This window comes from Lagenorhynchus albirostris, chromosome 1 (genome assembly GCF_949774975.1).
Source record: "Lagenorhynchus albirostris chromosome 1, mLagAlb1.1, whole genome shotgun sequence".
Classification (NCBI taxonomy): domain Eukaryota; kingdom Metazoa; phylum Chordata; class Mammalia; order Artiodactyla; family Delphinidae; genus Lagenorhynchus; species Lagenorhynchus albirostris.
In genome coordinates, this window is record NC_083095.1 from 84,108,793 (window position 1) to 84,129,798 (window position 21,006).

Sequence of the window (21,006 nt, forward strand, 5' to 3'; positions counted from 1 at the left end):
ATCAAGGCAAAAGGCCCAGGGCTAGGAGCAGTCACTTGCTATCCCTGTCTCCCGACCTCCACAATGAGCCCCTGCTAGTGCCCAGGAATCCTGAGTCCCCTAGAGTAGGGGCTGGAGAGGGGGAAGGGGAAGGGAGAGGGATAGTTGACTGCAGGTAAGATTGGCACTGACCTCTGACTCTAATATTGTTCATCCGGCTTTCCACAGGGGCCCTGCCATGGTGGCGGGCATGGTCACGGCCCTGGCCCTGGGCACTGCCATGGTGGTGGGCACCCCCTGGCATGGCAACCATCCTCCAGGTTCCCACCCTGAACCAGGGCACTGTCCTATGCGGGGCCACCCCCCAGGGCCCTGTGGGCACCCCACTGGCCCACATCACTGAGGAAGCAGAAGAAACAGGACATAAGAATGGAGAGCATGACCTGGCGTGGGGCCTGAACCAGAATCTTCTGGATCTAATAAACAGCCTCCTGGAGGCCATGTTCTACCTTAAAAGAGCCTATCTTCCTTCACATCCAAACTGGCACTCGGGGGCCCAGTGGTCTCTGAGTTCCCTAGTTGTGAAAATCGGCACCCAGTCAGGCATTCTCAGTAGTGTCCATAGCATACGGTTGAATAAGGTCACCCCTCCTTTTGTTTTCACTTCTGCCCCACCCCCCATCAAAGGGTCTCAATCTCAAGTATGGTCTCATCACATCTATCCCATCATATATACCCAGACCTGGTGGGCCTTCCAAGGTTCCATCTTACATGCCTCACCCTACAGGTCAGAAGCCTTCAATGGATCCCTAACTCTCCAGATGTTATTTCTCACTATCCCCTGAAAACACATAGAAATTTCCAGCCTCTTAAACTTTGCACAGTTTCCCCACCACCACCTCCACCTCACCCCCAGGTCAGGAATGCCTTCCTTCCAAGCCAGCTGAAGCTCCACCATCAACATGAAGGCTTCCCTAAAGCCCATTAGGATGAGTGAGGTCCTCTCTGTCTTTGCACACTGCCCCCTCCTCTGCAGCTCCTATCGACCATCACATGGGCCCAACCACACCCTACCCAGTTGGCATCAATTAACGGGCTGGCTTTTTATCTCTCTCACCAAACTAAGCTACTCAGGGCAGGGCCACCACTTCTACACCTCTAGACTCTCCCACCCTCATGCCTACTGGTCTATGCCTTGCACACGGTTTGCACACAATTTAGGGATACCCATAGTCCAATCACTCCTGGGTTCTGACTCTCCCCCCAGCCGCATGCTTCAGCCAAGGCACCTACCACACACACAGAGTCTGCTTACTGTAAAACCTCTTCTGCCCATCCAAGTTCCACGTCTGGGATCCTCTCCGCTCCCCAACTCCCAGGCTTCTCACAGGGCCCGTATCTGTTCTAGAGCTATGGTAACAGCCCTCTAGCCCGGCCTCTCCACCGCCCATCACACCGCCCCTCTCTCACAGCCATTCCCTAACAGGGGAAGCAGCAAGCGCCCTGGAATGAGTGGCTACTGGGTACCTTCCAGGCTAAAGTGGGGTGGTTATAAGAGAGAGTTGGGGCTTCTCTGAGTGTCTCTCTTGTCCCTCTCCCCGGCCATACTCTGCACTTGAATAACAGAATCCAGGCTCCACAACTGAGGGGCGCAGAACCAGGTCCAGACCAACGTGAAGACCCAACTTGAGCAGGTGCCTAGCCTTACTGGGAAGGAAAGGGGGGACGCTGAGCGGAGCCGAGACAAATGTGAGTCTAAAAGTAGCGCAACCTCTCAACCCCTCAGCGTCCGGAGCAGTGAAGTGCCGGCATGGAGCTGCTCCCTCTTTGGGGCTGGAAGAGTCTGTGTTACAAGTTATGAGGCTCTTTACACGGTGCCTGGGGTCGCGTTTCCTGGTCCCTCACGGGAAGACGGATGCCCCCCAGGAAAGGCCGATGTGCGAACTACTGCACAGACTCCTAACAGCAGCTCTCAGACCTGGCCTGAGTAGAAGGGCCCACAACTCCAGCCCGGGGGTCTTAAAGACAGCGAGCCTTCGGGCAGCGGCGCGGCGGGAAGCCCCTGTCCCCGCCCCCCGGTGCCGCGCCCATTGGCTGGGCTCCTCATCGGCCCCGCCCAGCGATCGACCCGCTTGGCGTCGACGCGTGCGCAGGAGCCGCCCCCTGCCGCCGCCGCCGCCGCCGCCGCCGCCGCCGCCGCCGCCGCCGCCGCCGCCGCCGCCGCCGCCGCCGCCGCCGCCGCCGCCGCCGCCGCCACTACTTCAGCACCAGCGCCCGGACAGCGGCGCCGCCCACGGGCATGGACGGCGGTAGCGGCAGCGGCAGCAACGATCCGGCTCCCGGCCCGGGTCTGGAAGGGGAGCAGCGGCCCGAGGGGGAGCCTTTGGCTCCAGACGGCAGGTCCCCGGACAGGTAGGGGCGGACTGCTCCGCAGACCCAGCTCGCAGACCTTCCCAGAATCCCCGCCCCAGGTATCCCCAGTAGCCGCCATATGTCGTCCCATTCAGTCCCCAGCCCCATCTAGAGCCCCTCTGGGGCCTCCAGACTCTCTGCCCCCTGGCCACGCCCTCATTCTGCCGGGTCAATTTTCTCTCTCCCGATACCCCCTACTGTCAGCCCGCTTAGCCCTCACCGCCCCCAGGACCTGCCCCACCCACTGTTCCTACCTTTCCTCTAAGGCCCCCGGTATCCCCAGCTCCTCCGGCCTCCAGAGCCCCTCCCTCTAGGCCCTGCCCCCGCGTCTTCTCTGTAAGCCCCAAGCCTGCAGCAGCCTCAGTCCGGGTTCCAGCGAGTCAATGTGGTCGAGGGTGCGCGTGTACTGTAGACGGGAGACTCGCCAAGGTGTGTCCTGGGGGGAGGGCAGACACCCGGTCTCCAAGCTAGGTAGGATCTGTCTTTGTCCATCACCGTCTGTCTCCAGTCTGCCCCACATGGCCAGCTGCGCACGTGTAGGCTCGAGTCCCCACGTGTGGCAGCCACCTGCACTCTTCTGAGGCGCTGCGTGGGCAGGCTCTGAGGCTCAGGCTGCGGTCAGTACCGTCCCTGAAGGAGCACCAGGCTGGCGGGACGGAAGGAACATCTTCCCGCTGCGGGCCCAGATCTTGGTGCCTCTCCTCTCCCTTCCTCCACCATATGTGTGAGGGAACAGCCCAGCCAGGTAGCAATATGGTGCAATTTCTGTGCCCTGCCTGGTCTGCCGCCCCCAGAATCCCTCACCTGACATGACACCGCCTCTCTCTCCTGCCTGGACTGAAATAGGAAGCATTCTTTGGGGGCAAAAGCAGAGGTGGACACATTGTCTTCAGACTGCCCCAGTTAAAATGTGCATTCTGTACCTGAGTGAAGAGGAGACCCCACAAGTGGAGGGAAATGTTTTCTTCCCACTATGTTGACACATCAGCCTGGGTAGATTTAGCCACGTTTCAGTCTGAAAGCCACAGAACTTTCTTCAACGGGATGGTACACAGGATTAATGTGTTCCCTGGACAAGGGGGCTGCCTGGAACTATGGCTTGACCAAAAAGCCAAGTATGGACAAGGCAGAGACAGTGACAGGACAGGGCAGGGGCCAGGAGCATCCCTAGAAGGGACTGGAGAGTCATTTACTACCTTGGATATTTTGCCAAGGATCAGCCCTGTCTGGTCTGCTCACTTCCCCTGCACGTGTGGGTCATACTTGGGCACAGGAATCACTTGCTCTCTTCTAGCAACTCCCTGAGACCTCTGGCCCCTCTCTGCACTTCCCCAGAGACCCTGGACAAATCAGGCAAAGGGATTCATTTCAATCCAAGAAACAAAAATACATTCCTGCTGAACTAAGTAGCACTCTGGGGAGTGAATAAGATAGCACGTACACACGCGCGCACACACACACACACACGCGCGCACACACACACACACACCCCTTTACTAATGCATTGACAACAGGGCAATTTGAAATAGTTCATTCTTTGTGGTGGTTTTTTTGTTTTGTTTTGTTTTTTTGCGATACGCGGGCCTCTCACTGTTGTGGCCTCTCCCGTTGCGGAGCACAGGCTCCGGACGCACAGGCTCAGCGGCCATGGCTCACAGGCCCAGGCGCTCCGCAGCATGTGGGATCCTCCCAGGCCGGGGCACGAACCCATGTCCCCTGCATCGGCAGGAGGACTCTCAACCACTGCGCCACCAGGGAAGCCCCATTCTTTGTGTTTTTAAAATTACCTTTTTATTTTCCTAGTGGCGTGAATTGCTCCCTCATCTGTCCTGGCCACTCCGCAGGGTCACGTGGATGTCCATATGGCTACGTGTCTGTGGACTTGGGGGCATGGTTAATACACATGTACATTTTCCGCTCACGGGGCTCCCAAGAGAGGTGTCTGGGGCACTATTAGCCAGGCCCTGACTGCTGTGACTTTGGCCATGAGTGAGGCCTGTGTCATCACTTTCCATTAACCTACCTGCCTGCCTCAATCACTTAGCTTACAGACCAGTGGGCCCAGGCAGGTGGCCCAGGAAATCGCTCATCCTAGTCAGAGCCATGGAACTGAGAGGGTGAGAATGAAAGCCCCCTGGGGAGGCAAGGCGAGGGGTGTTTAACTATTACTAGGTCTTCGGAAAATAGAAGGCAGCAGCGGCTGGCAGGAGAAAGCTTTTATTCTGAGAACAGTTTGCCTCTTCTCCTTGGGAGGGTCAAGACAAACTCCCGGTTCTACAGCAGTCGGAATGTGGAAAGTTTCAAATTCTGCCACATTCACAATGATGGGCACCGTCATGAAGGGTGAGATTTGGGAGCAGCTGATCCTAGGTCCCTGGAGAGGGATAGAAGGGATTGAGAGGAAGGGGCTGGGGCCAGGGACACCCCAGTAGAAGCAAACCAATGGTGGATGCTGGAATCCCCCTTGAACAGGAGCCTGCTAAGGAAGGGGGTGGCTTATGAGATTTGGTAGACTGGTTAAGGACAACTGGAGTTCCTGTTCTCTGCCAGCACGGCCTGGAGTGCTGGCTTCCCTTAATGAAAAAGAAACTGACACTCCAAGTGGGGGCCTGGCTCCTAGGATAAGCCCAAAGCTCAGTGAGTGCTCTAAGACCATGCACAGCTGAAATAGGCACCCTGGCTGCCCCACTCTCCTGACTGCGGAAAGCAGGCCCTGCTCTAAAGAGGGAGACCAAGACTAATGGGTCACCTTCATGCCTTCAGAATCCAACCCAGACCAAGCACAGTGCCCAGCATGTGGCAGGTGCTCAAAAAAGACCTGCAGAATAAAAATCTTAAAGAAGTAGATGTCCGCACTTATACACATGAACGCCGGTCATTTTTCCAGCTTCCCTTTGGCCCATGGTGATGGGCCCATAAGCTATTTTATCTGCAAGGACACTGGTTGCTGTGTCATTAACTTTATGGGGTATTCTGAGGTCTTGCTTGAGAACAAGTTTAGTCAAATTCCTATTTTTCTAAGTGTTGAGTTAGTAAGAAAAAAAAATCAGTGGTTTAAATCATGAAACAAATTCTGATGCTGCTTCTGGATAACAAAAAGAAAAGTACTTATAATTATATATGTAGTGAGATTCTCAAGGTGTGAGAAGTTCTCAAATGGAGATATAGTATCTGAGGTGCCTAAAGAGGTCGAATTGTAGATATAAATATACTTCTTAAACTGCACACTCCCTGCAGCACTGAGTGTGGGAAGAGGCAGGAAAGTAAATGTCTTCCACATGCCAGGCTCCACGCCAGGCACCTCACATGTGTTACCTCAGTTAATGCCCCTACTAAACCTGAGAGGGAGGCGTTATCATCGTGCCCTCACTCAGCAGACAAGGATGCCAATGCTCCAAGAATTGTGTGTCTTTCCCAAGACCCCAGAGTTAAAGGATGATGGAGCCAGGACCCCACCTCCACTGCTCCCCTATTTTAGTCCAAGCATGAGAATTATACCCCACCCCCTGACTGTCTGCCATCCAGCCTTCTGGGAGGAAGAGGAGGAGCTTGCCTATTCTTTCCAGGTCCTCTGCTTGGTCTCTGGGCAGAACCCAGCCTCTGTGGGCAATGTCCATGTGCCACGACAGCCAGGACTCTGGCCCACGGCCCCTTCAGCAGTGCAGCAGGCAAGACTGGAAGCCAGGGTTTGCTCGGCATAGACCTGGCTCTCCCATGGGAGCTATGCAAGTTGTAGCAGGCGGATGGAAGAAAGGAGACTCGCTGGAGGGCCCAGAACCCCTTGGGAACCCGCCATGGCCCTCAGGCACTCTGTTCTGTGGCCATCTTCTCCTACCCCAGGTCTGGCAATCCTGCCCCTGGGGTGGGACTCCACCTCTGCCTGCACCCAAGGAGTGGGGCTGGGTCCATGCACAGAGTGCTGCCCTCATGCATAATTTGGAAAGAGGAATCTATTGCTGACTCCTCCCTGGCAAGCTCCTTGGGGGTCCCAACTCCCTCTCCCAACTGTGCGCACCGTTGCAGAGCAAACCTCCTGCCCCAAGGCCCAGGCTTGGTGAAAAGGAAGTGGTTGCCTCTGCAAAGCTTTCCCTGACCCCCCCACCCCTGTCAAAGTTGGGCCCTCCTCTGGGAGCCTTCAGTCCTGTGTGACTTCCCCTCTCACAACACTCAACGTGGTGGCCCCTGCACATCGCCCACCTACCATGAGTGCCTGGAGGACAAGGACTGGGCTTTATTCATCCTGGCACCACTATTAGCAGCCCGTCCAGCACTCAGCCTTCACTCAGCAAACATCCCTGGGGCACCTTCGGTGTGCAAGGTGCTGCTCAAGGCACTGGGGACACAGATGAACAAATGCACCAGGCCCTGCTCTCCCGGAGCTCACGTTCCATAGGAGAGACAGGCAGTAAACATGACAATATATAATACAACGTCCAGTTGTGGAAAATGCTAGGAAGAAATATAGAGTAGGTAGGGGGATAGGAGTTGGTGGATGATTATTTAGAGAGGGTAGTCAGGGAGGGCTTCTCTAAGAAGGTAATGGTGTGAGCCGTGCAATTATCTGGGGAGGAACATCCCAAGCAGAGGGCAAAGAAAGCTCAAAGGCTCTAAGGTGGGAACAAAAGTGCAGCAGGTGCTCAATAAACCTCTGACAAGAGGATGAAGAGACAACTACAGCAGAAAGAGCACAGGTCTGCAAGTCAGAACTGGGTTCAAGGTCCAGCTCTTCAGGGCTCACTGAACCTCAGTTTTCAAATCTATAAAAGAAAGAAAGTACTTCCCCAGTATGGTTTTTAAAGGAGTAAATAAGATCATATGTGTTTTGAGGTGCATGGGCAGATGAGTGAATGAGACAGTGAACCCCAAGAAGTAGGCTGGGGGTGTAGACCCAGAGCCTCCACCCTCCTTGCCTCTCCTCAGGCCTAGGAATAGAACAGCCTGAGCTCCGTCCGTCTCAGCTCACTGAGCAAGGCTGCTGCACGGTGTGGACCACCGCTGTCTCCCAGCCCCTTTTTCCCTGTCTCCTCTCTCCCCAGGTCCCAGAGCAAGGCTGTGGCCCCTGAGGCAAGCCCAGAGAGAAGCGGCGCCCTCCACAGCTGCCCCCTTGAGGACCCTTCCAGTTCTTCGGGACCCCCACCAGGAACTTCCACCCTTCATCCTGGGGGCCCATCCAGCCCCTTGGCCCCTGCCCACTTTACCTATCCCCGGGCACCACAGGAATACCGGGGGGGCAGCTCCCTTCCAGGGCTTGGGGACCGGGCAGCGCTGTGCTCCCATGGCTCCAGCCTCAGCCCTTCCCCAGCCCCCTCACAGCATGATGGGGCCTGGAAGCCGGCATCTGTGCAGCACCATGTGGTCAGCGTCAGGTAAGGAGGGGTCCAGCAGCCTGCCAGCTGCCCTGGAAGGTGGGGCAGGGCTTAAAAGTGGGGTCGACACCCCCCCCCCCCCGGACTCTGGACTCCATCACTAGGAGGCAGCCCAGGATGTCTCCTGCGTCTGATGGAGGAGGCAGCCTGGATGGAAGATGAAGGAAGCATTGGAGCTTGGGAGTGGGAAAGCCTAAAAGGGTTGATGCCATCTTCCTCTATCCTCCACCCCCATCCCAACCTCCCACCCTACAAGAGGACTCTAGCAAGCAAGTGTCTTTTCTTCTCTTCCACAGGCAGGTACGGGCCTTCCAGATGCCAAAGAGGTAGGCCTGGGCCTTCTCTGGAGCCCTAGGAGTCACCAGGCCAGTGCCCAGTTTAGCCCCACCATCCCTTGTTGGTGGCTTCTAAGCCCCCGCATTCCCTGCTATCACACCCAATGCTAATTCATGTGGGATCTCTTCCTCTTTCCCAGCTATTCCCAGCTGATTGCTGAGTGGCCAGTGGCCGTGCTGCTGCTGTGTCTGGCTGTCATCCTCCTCTGCACCCTGGCTGGACTGCTGGGGGGCCAGCTACCCGATTTCTCCAAGCCCTTACTGGTGAGGGACCAAGGGGAGGGATGGGCCCCCAGGCCTGGCCACCTCAGCTCAGTCTGGGGCAGAAAATGGGAGTGGCGCAGCTGGGAGTGGGGAGGCAGCAGTGGGCTCTCCAGAGAGAGCTGGGAGATGGTATAGAGGTGATCCTCGTGTCCAACAATCCAGGCAGGTGGGCCAGCCTTCCCTGCTCCAGGGACCCAAAGGGGCAGAGCTGAGAAGGGAGAAGGAGAACTCCCCCTCCTGCCGGCCTGATCTTCTCTGCCCTCCTCCCTGCAGGGCTTTGAGCCTCGGGACACGGACGTTGGGCGCAAGCTAGTGGTCTGGAGAGCACTGCAGTCCCTCACAGGCCCCAAGAAGCTGCTTTCCCTTTCTCCAGACCTTGAGCTGAACAGGTAATGGGTTCCCATCTTTCCACTGCTGGGGGGAACCGGGGAAAGAATGAGGCCTCCAGAGAGCAGCCGAAGGCAGGTCAGAGGGCCTGGCATAGATTTTCTCTCTGCCTCAGCTCAAACCCCCATACCACTCTGAGCCCCACACCCTGGAGCAGTGCCCAGGAGGGCATGGTCCGGCCTCGGAGGATGGTGGAGCCCCTGGAGGCCAGAGGGCAGGAGAGCTTCTTCTGTGGCCCCCCTGGTAAGCTGCAGCCTGGCCAGTTCCTGGCTTTAATGGTGGTTACCCCCTCCCCACCTACGAGAGCAGGAGGGCCCAGGAGAACAAATTTGGGCAAACAGAAGGGGAAGGAGCCTGGCCAGTCACATTCAAGCCAAGGAAGTTGAGTTACAGCTGGGAGGATGAGGCAGGTCTCAGGTGCTCCAGCCAAGTAGGGGCAAGCTGGATGGGGGTGTGCCACAGGGGAGGGATGCAGGCCCAGGATCAGGCAGGCAGGCACAGGTTTCAAGCTTCTGGGAATCTAAACCTCATATGGCCCTGGGTAAGCATCTTCCCTTTGGTGGGCCCAGGACCTGGGGCCAAAGGGTGAGCTCTGGGCGGTGTGTTGCAGAGAAGAGCTATGCACAGCTGGTGTTCATGTCCACCTCAGCGGGCAGCCTGTGGAACCTGCACGCCATCCATTCCATGTGTCGCATGGAACAGGATCAGGTGAGCTGGCTAGGGAGGTGCCAGGGGCTGGGTGGGGGAACCAGGGACACCAGGGACCTGATCATAAGGAAATACAGCTGAGCCAGGACTCCCAGCCTGGACTAGGAGAGAGCATTCCCTGCTTAGAAAATTACTGCAACCCTGCTGAGAGGTTCTGGGTTGGCAGGGAGAGAAGAGTCAGCTGTTTCCAGAAGAGCCAAGATACTGGTGCTGGAAGACAGACCCTGCAGAGCCTGGGGATTTTCGAAAGGTCCTGAAAAGGAGCCTCAAGAGCCGTTGAGGAGGCCCCGGCCCAAGGCCCCCAGCCCCCATCAACCCAAGCGCTGCAGATCCAGTCATGCTAACTGGAGAACCATGTGCTATAACATCTGCAGAAAGTTTCGCTACTAAAAACAGTGTGAACACCACTAGGCTTAAAGAACATGTGCTCTGGAGTCAGATGCCTGAATTCAAGGCCAGCTCTAATACTCCTTGGCTGTGTGACCTCAGACACATTTCTCAACCTCTCGGTGCCTCGGTCTTTGTATATATAAAATGGGAATAATGGTAGTTTCCTCATAGGGGTGTTGTGACAATGAAACAAGGTAGAATTTGTAAAAAATATAGCATAATGACTGACAATGGTGATCTCTCAATAAATGTTACTATTGTCACCATGATCTCGGGCCCAACGCCATACATCCAGTTGACGGCAGTACAGGGCCTCTGATTCCCAGGCTAGCATTCTCTGTAACTACACCAGCTATTGTAATGTCAGCATCAGGGTGGGAGAGAAAAACAGGCATGAGGTCTGAAAAAGAAACAGCCCTATCCCTCACAAGGTTTAAGCAGGCCAGTGGACAGAGATAGGGGGCTAGGGTTTGGCAGTGACCCTGATCCTGGAATGTTTTGGCCTCCACTTTTCCCACCTGTCCAGTTCCCTGGACACTTGGCCCCGTTCCCTCTGTGGCTGCCACTTCCACTCCTACTTCTGTCTCAGGCAGTGCAGAGTTGGGGTGTGTGACCTGCTGGGGCCCTTAGGGCAAGACCTCTCAGGCAGAGGCCTGGGGCAGCATTCCTGAGGCTCCTCTTTGACAGAGTCAAGACGTAGCTGCTGGAACCTGGGCCTGACCAGTCAGGTTTTGCTGGGCAGTCAAGATACCTCTCTGCCTCTGCCCTGCAGCCTGAAAGGAGGTGAGAGGGCCTCGGACAGCGCTGGGGAAACCTGGGCCGCTGCACTGCCCTTGAGCTCTCCCGTGCTGTGTGTGTCCTATAGGTCCGCTCCCATACCAGCTTTGGGGCTCTGTGCCAGCGTACAGCAGCCAACGAGTGCTGCCCCAGTTGGTCCCTGGGCAACTATGTGGCCGTGCTCTCCAATCGTTCCTCCTGCCTCGACACTACTCAAGCCGACACAGCCCGCACGCTGGCCCTGCTGCGGGCCTGTGCCCTCTACTATCACCGTGGTGCCCTGGTGCCCTCTTGTCTGGGACCCGGGAAGGACAAGCCCCCGCGCTGTGCCCAGGTTCCCACCAAGTGCTCCCGGAGCAGTGCTGTCTACCAACTCCTGCACTTCCTGCTGGACAGGGACTTTCTGAGTCCCCAGACGGCTGACTACCAGGTGCCCTCCCTCAAGTACAGCCTGCTCTTCCTGCCCACCCCGAAGGGTGCCTCCATGATGGGCATCTACCTGGACCGCCTAGCCGTGCCCTGGGGGCTCTCCGACAACTACACATCCATCACTGGCATGGACCTGGGCCTCAAGCAGGAGCTGCTGAGGCACTACCTGGCCCAGGATACCGTGTACCCCTTGCTGGCCCTGGCCGCCATCTTCCTCAGCATCGCCCTCTACCTGCGCTCCCTCTTCCTCACACTCATGGTGCTACTGGGGGTGCTGGGCTCCCTGCTGCTTGCCTTTTTTCTTTACCGAGTGGCCTTCCGGATGGCCTACTTCCCCTTCGTCAATCTGGCGGCCCTTGTCCTGCTGAGCAGCGTCTGCGCCAACCACACCCTCATCTTCTTCGACCTCTGGCGCCTCAGCAAGAGCCAGCTGCCCTCCGGGGGGCTGGCGCAGCGCGTGGGCCGCACCATGCACCACTTCGGCTACCTGCTGCTAGTCTCGGGCCTCACCACGGGCGCGGCTTTCTACGCCAGCTACCTGAGCCGCCTCCCCGCCGTCCGCTGCTTCGCGCTCTACATGGGCACGGCTGTGCTGGCGCACCTGGCGCTCACGCTGGCCTGGCTGCCCTCCTCCGCGGTGCTCCACGAGCGCTACCTAGCGCGCGGCTGTGCGGCCCGGGCGCGCGGCCCGTGGGGCGGCAGCGCGCCCCGGCGACTGGCGCTGGCGCTGCACCGGCGGCTCCGCGGGCTTCGGAGGGCGGCCGCCAGCACCTCGCGCCTGCTCTTCCAGCGCCTCCTGCCCTGCGGCGTCATCAAGTTCCGCTACATCTGGATCTGCTGGTTCGCCGCGCTGGCGGCGGGGGGCGCCTACATCGCCGGCGTCAGCCCCCGCCTGCGGCTGCCCACGCTGCCGCCGCCCCGCGGCCAGGTCTTCCGGCCCAGCCACCCCTTCGAACGCTTCGACGCTGAGTACCGTCAGCAGTTTCTGTTCGAGCGGCTGCCTCAGGGTGAGGGCGGCCACATGCCTGTGGTTTTGGTGTGGGGCATCCTGCCGGTGGACACTGGCGACCCCCTGGACCCTCGCAGCAACAGCTCTCTGGTGAGCGACCCTGCCTTCTCGGCCAGCGGTCCTGAGGCCCAGCGCTGGCTGCTGGCACTCTGCCAGGGAGCTCGGAATCAGAGCTTCTTTGGGGCCCAGCCAGAGGGCTGGCCCACGCTGTGCTTCGTGGAGGCCCTCCGGCGCTGGATGGAGAGCCCCGGTTGCGCCCGCCTGGGGCCTGGCCTCTGCTGTGGCCACTCGGGCTTCCCCTGGGCCCCCCAGCTTTTCCTGCACTGCCTCAAGATGATGGCTCTGGAGCAAGGCCCCGAGAGCACCCGGGACCTGGGAGCCCGCTTCAATACCCAGGGCGGCCTGGCTGCCCTGGTCCTGCAGTTCCAGACCAACTTCCAGTATAGTCCAGACTACAGCCAGGCCCACCACTTCTACACTGAGGTCAGCTACTGGCTGGCAGCAGAGCTGGGCAGGGCACCCCCCGGCCTGCGCCGGGGTTGGTTCACCAGCCGTCTGGAGCTGTACAGCCTGCAGCACAGCCTGAGCACCGAGCCTGCTGTGGTGCTGGGCCTGGCCCTGGCGCTGGCCTTTGCCACACTGCTGCTGGGCACCTGGAATGTTCCGCTTAGCCTGTTCTCTGTGGCAGCCGTGGCAGGCACCGTGCTGCTCACGGTGGGGCTCCTGGTTCTGCTCGAGTGGCAGCTCAACACTGCTGAGGCCCTCTTTCTCTCTGCCTCTGTGGGCCTCTCGGTCGACTTCACCGTCAACTACTGCATCTCCTATCACCTGTGCCCACACCCTGACCGCCTGAGCCGCGTGGCCTTCTCGCTGCGCCAGACCAGCTGCGCCACGGCAGTGGGGGCTGCAGCCCTGTTTGCAGCCGGTGTGCTCATGCTGCCTGCCTCGGTGTTGCTCTATCGCAAGCTGGGCATCGTCCTCATGATGGTGAAGTGCGTCAGCTGCGGCTTCGCCAGCTTCTTCTTCCAATCTCTCTGCTGTTTCTTTGGACCAGAGAAGAACTGTGGGCAAATCCTCTGGCCTTGTGCCCACCTGCCATGGGACGCCGGAACTGGGGAGCCTGGAGGGGAGAAGGCAGGCCGCCAACGACCAGGGCCAGTGGGAGGGGCGCCTGGGTCCTGTCCAGAGCAGTATGAGTTACAGCCCCTGGCACGACGCCGGAGTCCCAGCTTTGACACTAGTACAGCCACCAGCAAGCTGTCCCACCGGCCCTCAGTGCTCTCTGAGGATCTACAGCTGCATGATGGCCCCTGCTGCTCCCGGCTCCCACCAGCCCCTACCTCCCCAAGGGAGGTGTTCCTGGACCACCAGGCGCTCTTCAGCCAGTGCCCAGCCCTGCAGACCTCCTCCCCCTATAAGCAGGCTGGCCCCAGCCCCAAAACCCGGGCCAGGCAGGACTCCCAAGGGCAGAAGCCTGAGCCCGTGCAGGCATCACCAGAAGCCCCAGCCCACTCCCCCAAGCCCAAGCCCCAGGTCGCAGAGCCTCCTGAGTGCCTCTGCTCCTCAGCCAGCACCCTGGAGGGGCTCAGTGTCTCTGACGAGACCTGCCTAAGCACCTCTGAGCCCAGTGCCCGTGTGCCAGATTCCGTGGGTGCCTCTCCAGAGGACCTGGATGAAACTGAGCAAACAGTACCTGAGCGGGGCCAGCTGAATGGGAAGCGGGACACGCTGTGGCTGGCGCTGAGGGAGACCGTGTACGATCCATCACTGCCCGCCTCCCACCAGAGCAGCTCGTCCTGGAAGGGCCGTGGCGGGCCAGGGGATGGCAGCCCTGTGGTGCTGCCCAACAGCCAGCCAGATCTGCCAGACGTTTGGGTGCGCAGGCCCAGCACCCACACTTCAGGCTACAGCAGCTGAGGGGGGCCCCGAGAGGCCGGACTGGGGCCCGGAGCCTGTCGGGGGTGACAAGGCAGGGGCAGCAGCAGGCTAGAGCCCGTTGGTGTTTCCTCACATCAGCGTGGAGGGGTCTCAGTCTGCAGCTGTGGATTTTAAACCTGCCAGATGATCCAGCCTTGGTAGGGGCTTCTGCTTCCTCCCCACATCTAGATGATTCAGTGGGGGGTGCGGGGGGGTGGTCTTTGGAGTGAAACGCCAAGCTCTCCTTGTGACCTGCTAAGGGCTCGTCTGCCCCACAGTGCCAACCAGGACCCACCCTCTGGAACGGGGAAGGCCACAGTCGTAGCTCCGTATATCAGGGGAGGCTGACCTGGCCCCCATGCCAAGTGACAAGAAGGTCAGTGGGACTAAGGGACCCAGCCAGGGCACCTCACCAACCAAAAGAGCCCTGGGAAGCCTCAGCAGCCTCCTGGACCTGACACCTTTCAGAGGCTTTTTATCAGGACACTTCCTTCTCTTTGGGGATCCTCTCTGGGCCAGAATTGGGCTGGGCCCTCTGTCCTTAACTACCTGTGCCCCTCACAGTCCTCAGTCTGACCAGGAATTTGTCAAGACCAGGCAGAGATGGCTGCTGGCAGTGAAGTGGAGGAGGAGGAATGGTCGGCCTCAGAGCACCCCTAAATTGCTGATGGTCCCTCATGGGGAGCTGCATTGACATGGAAGGGTCCTCTCCCCTGTTAACAACAATAAGAATCCTTTACGTCCTGCATCTTTTAGTTTGCAGAACACTTCTACACCCATCGTGTCCTGGGAATCTCACCACTTCTGTATGGGGTAGCCTACAGTTGGTCAGGTCCTTTTGCCGCCAGTTTACAGGTAAAGACATTGAGACTAGGTAAGGTTAAGTGATTTACACAAAGTCGCGTAGATAGTAAATGGCAGAACAGGCTTCCTGACTCATTCCACCACAACTGCCACTCTCCTCCTGTCTACCTGCCCCAGGGACGTTGGCCTGTGGCTGTCTTGATCTTTGGTCTCTGACACTCTCTAACAACCTGCCTTCACAGATGCCTCTCGGTAAACTCCCCTCCTTCCTCGCTTTAGGCCTCCATCTCCAGAAAGAGCTACGTTCTGAGCAAGCCTGGAGTTCCTCCCCATCTCCCTCGTGCTTCCCTCCAGCTCCAGCTGAGAAGCCTACCATCCATAAGGCATCCTGGCTGTTCTGATTCCCAGGTTCAGGGTCAAGAGGAGGAGGCCTCTTCAGTGGCCACAATGTGTGGAGAGTCCCTGCCAGGAGACGCACTGAGGGCAGTAGAGGCTGAGAAGAGTTCAATTAAGGCAGGAACTCAGGGCTGCCCTCTTTAGGAGTGTGTAAGTCTGAAGCTGTTTTGCAGGTCAAGGTCCCAGCTTCCTAAGGACAGGTCTCTCTAGGGGCACTCAGCAGACCAAAGGCTGACTGCCCCCTCCCCAAAGCAAAGGGTCTCTCTGGAAGGTATTATCCCACATGAGAGCTCACGACACCTGGAGCTTCAGCAAGTTTACTGAACACCAACTCTGCCTATGGCACTACACGGGGACAGAGGCAAGGAGGGAAAATCAGACATCTGCCCTAAGGAGCTCACTCTCTAGCTGGGGAAACAGCTCACACACACATGCAGGCATCGATGGGTCACTGATAGTAGCATGCAGCACATGCTGAGGGCCATAGGCCTGTCACCATGACTATTGCTGGAGCTCAAGTACCCAGGAATGGTAACCAGGAAGGCTTCCTGGAGGAGGAACGACTTGAGCTGGGCTTTAGAAGTCCAAGTATCTCAAACTGGAAGGGACCTTAACAATCATTTATTCCAGCAGCTTTGGAGCCTCAGGATCCTTTCTTCAAAGAATCCTCGTGTGGAAACAGTATATAAAGCAGATGAAAAGCAGCCACTCTGGTGGGTGCTGGGGGTGGGGGAGTACAGAGCCAGGTCAGCCTCCCTTTCTACTGGGCCTCTCAGGGGACCCTGGGGAACCCCTCAAGCTCCTGGTGGCTCTGAAGAATGTGATGCGAAACCACTGATGCAGGTCATTTTATGGATGAGTAGCACAGAGAGGAAGGACTTTTCTAGGGCCAAAGAGACAGTCTGTGGCAGAGCTGGAGGCAAATCAGGGGGTGTTTGGGTTTTTTTTCCTATATTGTTGAGCCCTACCTCCCACTCCGAGTAACCCATAAGAAGTGAGGCCAGAACCCCAATGAAAATATGGGCGTTGTGGAAGAGACAGAAGACCGTGGGCAGAAATGACCGGTTATGTCGGCTCCTTTGCAAGATAATGATACCCATTTGACTCCCGACACCAGGAAGGAGAGACAGTGACTAGGACTAACTTGGACCATCTCCCTGGAGGTCCGCTGAGACCTCTCTCTCTTCATGTCCGAGTAGAATTCAGCCTCTCTGGCCTGGCTTCTCTGCACCATGGACTATATCCTTCTGTTATCACACAGCCAGGCTGAGAGAGCTCTGGTCTCGTCTGGGACCGTCAGCCAGAGGGAGGGCAAGGTGAGCCCTACTTACTGAGCACAAGCAGAAGTCTGGCCTTGACTCAACAGCGAGTCCAGCGTCTTAGTGGTCTCTCAATGACGCACCGCGGCTCTTCTGCCCTGTGTTGTAGGAAGGCAGCAGGGCCCTGGACGAAAAGGACCTGCTCCTCTGCGCCCTCTTTCTTGTCTTGCAGGGGGAGACGTTGATGTCTGGGACTGGAGCTTCAGGAATCTGGCCTGAACACAACCAGTGAAACGTTCGAGAGAGCATGAAGTGGTGGCTGGGGTGGGCATCAGGGATCTGGGCACAACTGAGGGCCCTCCGCAGGGTCCCCTTCTGGCAGGCTGTGGTCACACAACCCTTCAGGAAGGCAGATGAGTCGGAGCAGCCGAGGCACCCACTGGATTTGTTCTTTACACCAGCGGGCCCAAAGGACTGGAAGAACCCAGTGGTAATCCAAAACATCACCTCACACCCAGAGTGGCCCGAACGAAGAGCAGGCTTCCCACAGCAGTGGGTAATCCCGCCCGCCTCTCTAGCCCCAACTTCGGAAAGCGGGATTTGAAGCACTTTCTATTTCCTTTGAGTTTCAGCAGATCTATTATTATCATTATGGGTGGTTACAGTGAGTGTATGGCCCTGGACACATGTGGGGAGAGGCTTAGGTGCATGCTGTGAGGCAAGGGAAAACCAGTCAAAGCATTCACGATGGCTCTGGAACATTCAAGAAATGCTTTCTTAACACTGAGACACTGCATGAACACTCATTTGGGACTTGCGGTCATTTCTCCTATTTGTGCCACAGGTCCTTGAACTCACACCCAGAGCATGAGTATGTGTACCGTATGTTTTAAGAATGTAACTTGGAATAGTTTGTCACTATGGGGAAACCCATCTTTCCATGGCTGAGGCACTCTGGTGACAATGTTAGAGATTGAACTGACCGGCAGAATCTTAGATTTTACAGGCATATCCCATACCATGATATTTAGGCAATATCTCAGCTTGAGCCTGATTCTGAAAGAGACATCTCACAGGAGATTTATAAGCCAAATGCCCTCAGCGCCTCCAACTAACTCCTTCTTCTCCCAGCGCATGACAAGACAGGGAGGTGGGGGAGGGGTACCAGGAAAGAGGACATATTGGAGAGTTTCTGATCTTTTCTTCCATGGTGGCCTTATCTTGGCCTTTGATAATACACGTGGGCAATGACAAGCTCTCTGGCACCCATGCCATGCATCAAGATTTGCTTGAAAAAAAAAAAAAAGATTTGCTTGGGGGTGGGAAAACAGACATTCCTTACACTTTCTAACCTCACCCTTGTTCACAGGGACAACAGTAACTCAAGGTGTAGTGGTGTTTATGCTTAAGAGAAGAAGCTGTAACTCAATTCACTGGGAAGATGAGAAACAAAAGAAAGCCACTGTGTGCTGTGTAAATGGCTGGCTGTCCCAAGCCACCTTGCACTGAAGAGCCCTGGAAGGACCTTGATAAACCTGTTATCATGAGGCCTCTGTGTGGTTATTCATGTTAGACCTTAACATAGGGAAAAGATCAACATTTTACCAAGTTCACAGACATCAAACAAGAGCTTCAGGATTGCTAACGAATATCACTCAGCTGGGCAGACTGACGTAGATCTGAATCCATGACCTCCAACCTCACCTGCAGTCTCCGCCCTGCCTAGCTAGCTTCCATTCCAGTTACTAGTTTCCATTCTTTGCAATTCTCTACCTGCTTCAGACATCAGATGCCCTTCACCTCCCTGCACCCCGACTTTCAGTAGACAAAAAACTCATTATTCATGAGGAAACCTGGAGGCATCAGAGTGAAATGTGCTCACCTTCAAGGCACCAAGTCCCCAACTCACCTACCGTGCTCCTACTGGCTTCTCAACCCATCCCTTCTGTTATAAAGAAAGAAGCAGTAATGGCCCCAGCAATGGCTTCACACACTGTGCATGAGAGGCCTTCAACTAGGGCTTGCATTCCCACAGAGACATGAACACTTTCTAGAAGGTAGGTGGGCACAGATAGTTTTAAGGGAATCAGTTTCAAGGCTTCCTTCTTCATAATTTTCCTCTCCTCATATTCATCAGCCTAAGAAGGAGCCTTAGGTCTGCAAGTTCGCCTCCCCAACCTCCGCTTTCCCAGTTGACCCTTCCTTCATTCTGACTCCTACTCTGGCATCTCCCTCTGCAGTATTTTCTGAAAAACAAATAAAAGGACTACTTGAGAATGCTCTGCTTGAGGAAGTCCTTGAGAGAGCAAAGCCAAGAACATACAAACATTATTATAACTGTATTCCATATGTTCACATAGCTAAGTAGAGACTTAGAAAAAAATATATATATATATTTTTTAAATACCCAAATTGAATTTGTAGAGATGAAAACTAAAATGTCTGATTAAAAAAAAGAAAAATCCCTGGATGGGATCAACGGTTTAGACGTTTTAGAGAAAAAAAAAGGATTAGTGGACTTGAAGACATAGCAATAGATATTATCCAAAATGAAACACCAAGAGAAAAAAAAAAGTTTAGAAATGAATAAAGAGCATACACAATATACAACAAGCAGAAAATATGTCCTTTACAACTATTTAAAATTATGAAATAATTTAGGCATCAACTAAAAATGAAGAGGGTGCATTTTAAAAATATATTTTTTGTGAGGGTACATGCACAAAAGAGTTTGAAAATGCTACCTAGGTACCATCTCCCTTGCCTCTTTCTCTATGACTTTGCTCTTTTGATCATCCCATCTCCCTTCTGAAGCGTCCTTTTCTTCCTCTCAGCTGGCTCACTCCCATAGGCACATGTACCCACTATTATCTACATCTTCAAGAAAACCCTTCCTTGACCCCCACAACCCACCTTCAGTTATTGCCCAATTGTTCTAACTCCATTCACAGACAAACTCTTCTGCACCTGCCATCTCTGCTTCCTCGTCTCTCATTTACTCTTCAATTTGTTCCAGTGTGGCTTCCACTCCAGCCTCTCCACCAGAATTCCTCTTCTGATACTCAACAGTGACTTTTGCGTGTGTATGAGAAAACATATGCATGAGTTTATTCACTGCAGGATTTTGTACACACCAATGACTTCTCTGTTGCTAAATTAAATGGGTTCTTTTAAATTCTCATCTTGCTTGCCCTTTCAGTTATTTTCAACGGTTTATCACTCCCTTTCTCAGCAGTTTACCACTTCTTCCTAGCTTCTAAGACACCACCCTTTATTTATTTATTATTTTTTTAAGATGTTGGGGGTAGGAGTTTATTAACTAATTAATTTATTTTTGCTGTGTTGGGTCTTCGTTTCTGTGCGAGGGCTTTCTCTAATTGTGGCAAGCGAGGGCCACTCTTCATCGTGGTGCGCGGACCTCTCACTATCGCAGCCTCTCCCGTTGCAGAGCACAGGCTCCAGACGCGCAGGCTCAGTAGTTGTGGCTCACGGGCCTAGTCGCTCCGGGGCATGTGGGATCCTCCCAGACCAGGGCTCGAACCCGTGTCCCCTGCATTAGCAGGCAGATTCTCAACCACTGCGCCACCAGGGAAGCCCCTCTTTATTTTCTTCTCACCTCTGACACCTCTTTATCAGATGTCTTGGCTGGCACCTTCTAATCACTGCAGCTTCTAAGTACTGCCATCCCTGTCCTTGGTCTTAAGGCTCTCTGTACACTTCTTCCCTGGTGATCTCATCCAATATCATAGCTTTAAATACATATGTATACCCATGACTCCCAAGAGTATATCTCCAACCCAGACTCTCCTCCGGGCTCAAGGCTTGTATTTCCAACTGCCTACTTGACAGCTCCACTTGAATGTCTCAAAGGCATTTCAGGTTTGCCGTGTTCACAACTGAAATCTAAATCTCTCCCCAACACAAAATAATGACTCTATCCACACAATTATTCAAGCCTGGGAGTCATCCTTAAGATCTCCCTCCCCCTTACTCCTCCTTCCCCCACATACAGTCTAGCACTAAGTCCTGAGATTCTGCCCTCAAAAGCTGTCTTAAATGTGTCCGCCTCTTTCCATCTCCACTACCACCACCACCATCCTGGCCAAGCCCCCATCATCTCTCACTTGAATGATGAGAGCAGCCTCCCAACTGTCTCTCTAATTCTGCTCTTGCTCTCCTTCAATCCATTCTCCTTGGAGTAGCCAGAGTGAACATTTTAAAATATAAATTGGGGAATTCCCTGGCAGTCCAGTGGTTAGGACTTTGCGCTCCCACTGCCAGGGCCTCGGGTTTGATCCCTGGTTGGGAACTAAGATCACACAAGCTGCGCAGTGCGGCCAATATATATATAAATTGAAAGACACTCTCCTGCTCTAATACTTCAATGATTTCTAATTACCCTTAAGAAAAAAAATCTAAAAAAAGAAAAAAAATCTCATTACGTTTGGACTACAAATCTCTTTACCTTTGGCCTACAAAGACTGCCATTTGACTTCTTATTTCTCCAGCTTTATCAGTACCATTCGCCTCCCATCTTGCAGTCCCTCTAGGAAAAGCCCATTCCTACCTTGGGA

General features: G+C 55.3%; 1 protein-coding gene across 1 annotated transcript; it reads left to right on the forward strand.

Moving 5' to 3' along the window:
• The first annotated feature begins 2,265 nt into the window (after nt 1–2,265).
• Nucleotides 2,266–14,748, forward strand: DISP2 (dispatched RND transporter family member 2). The gene is made up of 8 exons (XM_060168739.1): nt 2,266–2,391; nt 7,428–7,757; nt 8,054–8,083; nt 8,233–8,356; nt 8,630–8,745; nt 8,859–8,986; nt 9,354–9,451; nt 10,707–14,748. The coding sequence occupies exons 1-8, from the start codon at nt 2,279–2,281 to the stop codon at nt 13,971–13,973; spliced, it is 4,206 nt and encodes a 1,401-aa protein (XP_060024722.1). The 5' UTR covers nt 2,266–2,278; the 3' UTR covers nt 13,974–14,748.
• Nucleotides 14,749–21,006: the final 6,258 nt, after the last annotated feature.

Bases quoted from the DNA above. Each gene is read 5' to 3' on its own strand.
- DISP2 (XM_060168739.1), top strand. From the start codon at position 2,279: ATGGACGGCGGTAGCGGCAGCGGCAGCAACGATCCGGCTCCCGGCCCG. The intron at 8,746-8,858 runs GTAATGGGTTCC...TCTCTGCCTCAG, and splicing joins CCAGACCTTGAGCTGAACAG to CTCAAACCCCCATACCACTC. The intron at 9,452-10,706 runs GTGAGCTGGCTA...TGTGTCCTATAG, and splicing joins GTCGCATGGAACAGGATCAG to GTCCGCTCCCATACCAGCTT.